This window comes from Nematolebias whitei, chromosome 17 (assembly GCF_014905685.2).
Source record: "Nematolebias whitei isolate Nwh7 chromosome 17, NemWhi1, whole genome shotgun sequence".
Lineage (NCBI taxonomy): Eukaryota > Metazoa > Chordata > Actinopteri > Cyprinodontiformes > Rivulidae > Nematolebias > Nematolebias whitei.
The window spans coordinates 8636633-8643218 of record NC_056514.1 but is presented as its reverse complement, the minus strand read 5'-3'; the positions used below and the strand labels follow the sequence as shown (position 1 = coordinate 8643218).

At 39.4% G+C, this 6586-nt stretch overlaps 1 protein-coding gene across 1 annotated transcript in view; it reads right to left on the bottom strand.

Moving 5' to 3' along the window:
• The window catches only part of ryr2a (ryanodine receptor 2a (cardiac)), a 554599-nt gene that overhangs the window by 135150 nt on the left and 412863 nt on the right, over window positions 1-6586 (bottom strand). Inside the window, 5 exon segments of the mRNA XM_037691577.1 lie at window positions 974-1104; window positions 1178-1342; window positions 2793-2852; window positions 5586-5756; window positions 5875-5967. Of these exon segments, the coding sequence (XP_037547505.1) occupies window positions 974-1104; window positions 1178-1342; window positions 2793-2852; window positions 5586-5756; window positions 5875-5967 (620 nt within the window).

Sequence of the window (6586 nt, the reverse complement as noted above, 5' to 3'; positions counted from 1 at the left end):
AAAAAAAAAAAAAACTGTCCAGATGACCTGACTGAAAAATGTTGGATTGTATACCTGGATTATTGAGCATGGACTTTGTTGTTAATGGTTAAATCCTTTATTTATTTATTTTTTCAGTTGAGGAAACTGTCTAAATTGAAGCCCATACTGTCCAAAAGTAACCTTGAGACAGTGTTGTTTTTAATTTCACTGTGTTTTCATTATTTTAGTGATTAAGTTTCTTAACTTTACCTCTGTGGATTTTATGTATTTAATCATGGGTTCTGTATTTTAGAGATGGTTGTCCTTCTAGAAAGTTCTCCTCTCTCCACAAAGGAATACTAGAGCCCTGACAGAGTGACCATTGGGTTCTTGGTCACCTCGCTGTCCACCGGACGACCGACCAGCTTTAGGAAGAGCCCTGTTGGTTCCAAACTTTGTCCATTTACGAATGATGGGATCCACTGTGCTTATTGGGACCTTCAAAGCAGCAGATTTTTTTTTTCTGGATCCTTCCCCTGATATGTGCATCAACACAATCCTGTATTGGAGGTTTTCAGACAACTCCTTTGACTTCATGCTTGGTGTTTACTCTCTGACATGCACTGTTAACTGTGTGACCTTACGTAGACAGGTGTGTGCCTTTCCAAATTACCTCCAATCAAATGAATTTACCACAGCTGGACTCCATTTAAGTTGTAGAAACATCTCAAGGATGATCAGAGGAAACAGGATGCATCTGAACTAAATTTTGAGCTTTGTGGCAAAGACTGAATACTCACGTACATGTGATTTCTTAGTTTTCCATTTTTAATAAATTTTCAAAAATCTAAAAAAAAAAATCATATTGTCATAATGAGGTATTGTGTGTAGAATTCTGGGGAAAGAGATTAATTTAATCCAATTTGGAATAAGGCTGTAACAACAAAATGTAGAAAAAGTGAAGCACTGTAAATACTTTCTGGATGCACCTGTATGTCAGCACAGAACTTACCTGGGCAAGTTATAGAGGGGTGCCATCCTGAAACAAGCAACCACAGCTCTCTTTCTCTGTTTGGACAGCAGTTTGTGCCACACAGCCTTCTTACTACGCAGAGGATGCTCCACCTGAACACACAATCTGGACTACTCAGCACAGAAGAGTGTTTTGGATTTCAGCAGCTTCAAGCGACAGTCACAAGGAGCACACACAGTATACAGCAACATGCAATCACATAAATGTAGAGACCTGGTCCAGGTGGAAGAGGACATGAGCAATGTCTACGACTCTTTCCACAGTCCTTTCTGAGTCTGATGCATTCTCACTGTGGTTAAGGAAGTCTCTGTACAAAGCCATCTGCCAGCGAATAGCAGGATCCTCCAGCTGAAAAAAGATACACACAGGAAGTCCAATTCTGTTTTAAAATATTTTTAAATATGCAAACACCTGATAACTAGGGCTGATCAAATGAGAATATTATTCACAAAAACATGCATTAGTGCTCATCATGGTGATTGAGAGATACCTCACCACCAGGGAACATAATGACAGTGATTGTATTTTGTTGTTATATGCATAGCTGTGACCTGTCTGAGAATCGTGTTGTGTCTTATAGTATGTCACTGTTCAATCAGCATGAAGCCCTGCTCTAAGGAGTACTGTCCTTTTGAGGGCTATTTCAGTCATCTTGGAAATTACTGCAAACCACACTCATTGGTCTTCATGCAAAACATTTTTTAACTCCAACATTTGGAATTACAAAGTATATATTTTTGTGAGTTTCAGGAGGTCCTGCCTTGGTGTACCCCAGTGGTGTAGTCTACATTTTTGTACAGAGTATACTGTGCTTAGAAACCGAAGTACACCAGTTATTACAATGTCATTGTCAATTTATTTAGATTTTTAAGCATACTGAACATTTCAAAATTTCTCTGATGCTTATATTTGAATAAATGTACAACAAACTTTGTACAACTGTTAGCTTTGTATTAAAGATGTATTAAAGATGTTATAGAATTTATAAAACAGTAGCAAAACATGTTCAAGTATTAAGTAGTAAGTACAGAAGTATTCATTATACAAAAAACAAGTTGAACCAACTCATTGTTTCTATAAAATGTTCCAAATGTGTTGACAATGACACATGCCCAATGATATGTCACATATTATTGGGTACTTTTAAGTGGGTATACTGAAATTTCCAAGCTTTTCTAATGGGTATACTCCGTATACCCGCGTATCACATAGACTACACCACTGGTGTACCCTCCAGTTGTTATTCTTTTGGCTGCTCCTTTCTGCAGGGGTCGCCACAATGAGCAAACTCACGAGAAAGATTTGCCAGATGTTTTACACCAGAAGCCTTTCCTGATGCAACCTGGGCTTGGATGTGCAGCCTCAGGATAGCAGGACCACGGCAATAACCACCGAGCTACCACAGCCCAAGTGTATTATTCAGTTATTTATCCACATACGATTATCAACATCCTTATGGTTAATATTCAGAGCACTTTTTGTGTGTTGCTGATAGAGGTAGGGGTTTAATTAGAAGTCAACACAGATACAGCTATTGGAAGGATACCCAAAGTATTTGACCCGTCATACAATTTAGAGGCAGTGCTACCCAAACCCTACAAGAGTAATGTCCCCCTCATGATCCCACTGAACTGCTACTGCAAAGCCAAAATACACTCTTTACGTTTAACTTTAAAATACGTAATATGTTTTTTGGGTAGCCAAAGAATACATTTTTTATGAAGTGACCAGAAAAATGCTGAAATCCCCCCCCCCCCCCCACCCACCCACACACACACACACACAGGCACACACTTACCTTGGCCTGTAAGTGGAGATTGTTCTTTATGATCTCTCGGACTTCATCCTCCGTGTCTTTCTGTTGACAAAGGAAATGCAGAATTGTAAAAAACCAAGAGCAGGAGAAACGTTAAACCTGCTTCCAGTAGGTCACCATGGTAATCACATACTTGTCTCTCTCACTCCCTGACTGCCAAGGTATTGAGAGGCAGACTGAAAACTAAGCCTCAAACAGTCTATGTGTGAAAACTAAACACAAAGACAAATAAATCTCTGAAAGCTTGGCTGCACACTCCCTTATTCGGAGGCAATTTGATAGAAAACCTAAGTCCTACAGACGTGAGTGAAACGGTATATGGTAAATGGTCTGTACTTATATAGCGCCTTTCTATCTTATTTCAAGATACTCCAAGCGCTTTACACTACAATCTGTGTCCTCATTTACCCTTTCATACAGCACTCTACTAGATCTCTACAAAGCTAATTGAACAAATAATTCTAATGAGACTAATCAGAGCTTTAGCTCACATTCATACACTGATGGGACACACATCAGAGGCTATGAGGGGTTAAGTGTCTTGCCCAGGGACACTTCGGCATGTGACTGCTGGTGGATTCGAACCCCCAACTCTCACATTGGAGGACGACTGCTCTAACCACTCAGCCACAGCCGCCCCTAAACCTGAAAGATGATAAAATACCTACGTCTGGATGTATAATCTGTATATGTATCAAAAATGGCTGGGGAAGTAAACCTTTATTTGCAAACAATGAGAAAATCTCAGACAATTCTAATTTGTTTGACATCAACAACTGATAATGAACATCCATCCATCCATCCATTATCTTTACCCGCTTATTCCATTTTGGGTCATGGGGGTCGCCGGTGCCCATGTCCAACTATCACTGTGCGAGGGGCGGGGTAAACCCTGGACGGGTCGCAAGTCCATCACAAGGACACATATAGAGACAAATGAGACAAACAACCATTCACTCTCTCACTCACACCTAGGGACAATTTAGAGTTACCAATCAGCCTAACATGCAGGTTTTTGGTCTGTGGGAGGAAACTGGAGTACCCGGAGAAAACCCACGCATGCACGGAGAGAACATGCAAACTCCACCCAGAAAGGCCCCTGGACCGGGGTTTGAACCAAGGACCTGCTCGCTGAGAGGCAGCAGCTCTACCAGTTGCGCCACCGTGCTGCCCTGATAATGAACATTTTGTGCAAAAAATCTGAAGAAAATCAAATAACCTAAACCGTGATGGTATAAAGAGAGATGAAGATATGAAATCACCAATTTAGACATGGAATGTCGAAAACCTGTTGACACTGAATATTTCTTGTACTTCTGAGGTATTTCTGATCTACAGAGCTCCATACTGGGCTGAATCTCACTTCTTCCCTCCTTCTGTCTGCAGAGGGTGCCACAGCAAGACAACCTGCACACTGATGACCTTCCTGATGCAACCTGTGCTAAAAGCTGCAGCCTCAGGATTATAAAACGTCAGCACTGTCAGGTGGATCCTTCACTGAAATCTCACTGAGCTCTAGTATTTGTTTTCTTGAGTTTCTTTGAGAATTTTGTCCACTTTTAGTGATGTACCGGCACCAAAAGAAGAGCATACCAGGATTGGTTAGGATCAGTGCTTAAAAATTTTAGGGGGGAAATTTTTTGAATAAAGTAGATGCCATTTCCTGCATTCTGGTGTATTTTAACAAGTTGTTAAACATCTATGTTTACCTACATTTGTAAATGATTCAATAACTCTTTTAGAGAGCAACAAGAAGTAGCCTGACCAACAGCTCTCCTTGTGTGAACAGAGCACACTCCACTTCTCTCAAGCATCCTCGCACCTGCTCCAGTACCTCCATTTTCACTGCCTTCATGTGCTTCAATTCTCGGTTGTTTAGTTGTACGAGAAGGCTTTTTTCTTAATGAACATTAATTGGACTGACTTTTCGACATTTTGACCGCTGTTATTTTGACAAATTGGTGCCGTTGTTTTGATAATTGATGTACGTCACGTGATCACCCATCAAACATTTCTCTTGTATTTTTAATAATCAAAATTTTATTAATGACCCATTTAAACTGTAAAACTGATTTTCAATTTAGTTCCACTGTTTAATTATATTTTTGTGTTTTTAATTAAAATTAAGAATTTTAATAAACATTTACGGGCACAGATTTTTAAGGTTAGAAGCAGAAATGCTTACTTTAAGTCGCAGCTCGGATATGATATTAGAAAGCTCGTAAGTGGCTGTTCTGTTTAAAATGAGTGTTTATGTAATTATTTTCAGATTATATATCCTATAAAAGTTTTATTCGTTCAAGGCAGTCAAATTTGTTCATAACTTTATTATGATTAGGCCTTTGAGTTACCGGATCCAAGCAAATAGTTACCGGAATGCACCCTGTCAAAATAAGAGAGTTCCTGGATCCTGTTCCAGCAGGAGCCGGCTCAAATTAAGCCCTGGTTAGGACATATATTTTGGTAAATAATTGGCACCTTTTTTTTTTTAAAGCTGCATGACGATACAGGGCAAATATTTTGAACAGTACAGAAGTATGGGTGTTTCTATGTTTATACACTGACATCATTGATAAAAAGTTATCAAACATACAGTACATTTGATCTACCACTTTGTCCAATTCATTCAACCTTTATTTATACAGGTTAATCCCATTGAGCCAATGTTTGTTTTGATGCAATCTCTATTAATATTTGTTATACAGGTATTCATGTTGTAAAGCAGTAAAAATAAGTACAAAAGTTGGTAGTTACGTGGTCTGTTTGCTTCGTTACCTGAGTGAAACGGCTTTTAGCCAGTGCAATGAGCTCCTGCTCTCCTGGAGCACAGATGTTAAGTCCTACAGGCAGGAGACGCTTCAGAGTAGCTACAATCAAACTTGTCTGTGTAGAGTACCGGTCGCCCTTCTTCTTCATTTTTTTTCTTTCTTGATCTGAAACTATTCCCTGAAAAAACAATAGGAAAATAAAAAATGTGACTCTCTGACATAACCTTCATTTATTTATTTAACACATTATTTTGTTTTGTACTTTTTTCCCCATCAAGTGTGTCCATGTTTGGTACCTTGGGCATCTTGCACTTGGTGTCAGAGATGAGGAATGACATGTTGTTGATTTCATTCTGGACCACAAAGTTTTGCTCCTCTCTCTTGAAGTTCTGCAGACAGGGGAAAAAAACTTTAAACATAACAAAACTTACTTTTAACACAGTGAATTTTACAGATACAGTGGTGCTTGAATGTTTGTGAAGCTTTTATAATTTTCTATATTTCTGCATAAATATGACCAAAAACTTCATCAGATTTTCACACAAGTCCTAAAAGTAGATAAAGAGGACCCAGTTAAATAATGGAGACAAAAATGTTACACTTGGTCTTTTATTTAATGAGGAAAATGATCCAATATTACATGTTTTTCGAATAAATTCAAATATACAGTAGTGCCTCGTTTATCGTGGGAGATCCATACCCTGAAGGCCCGCGATAAGCAAAAAACCGACAAGTGGGAATAGTAGTACAAGTAGTTAGTAGTCACGGGGGTCGCCGGTGCCCATGTCCAGCAATCACTGTGCGAGGGGCGGGGTACACCCTGGACAGGTTGCAAGTCCATCACAGGGACACATAGAGACAAACGAGACAAACAACCATTCACTCTCTCACTCACACCTAGGGACAATTTAGAGTTACCAATCAGCCTAACATGCATGTTTTTGGTCTGTGGGAGGAAACCGGAGTACCCGGAGAAAACCCACGCATGCACGGAGAGAACATGCAAAC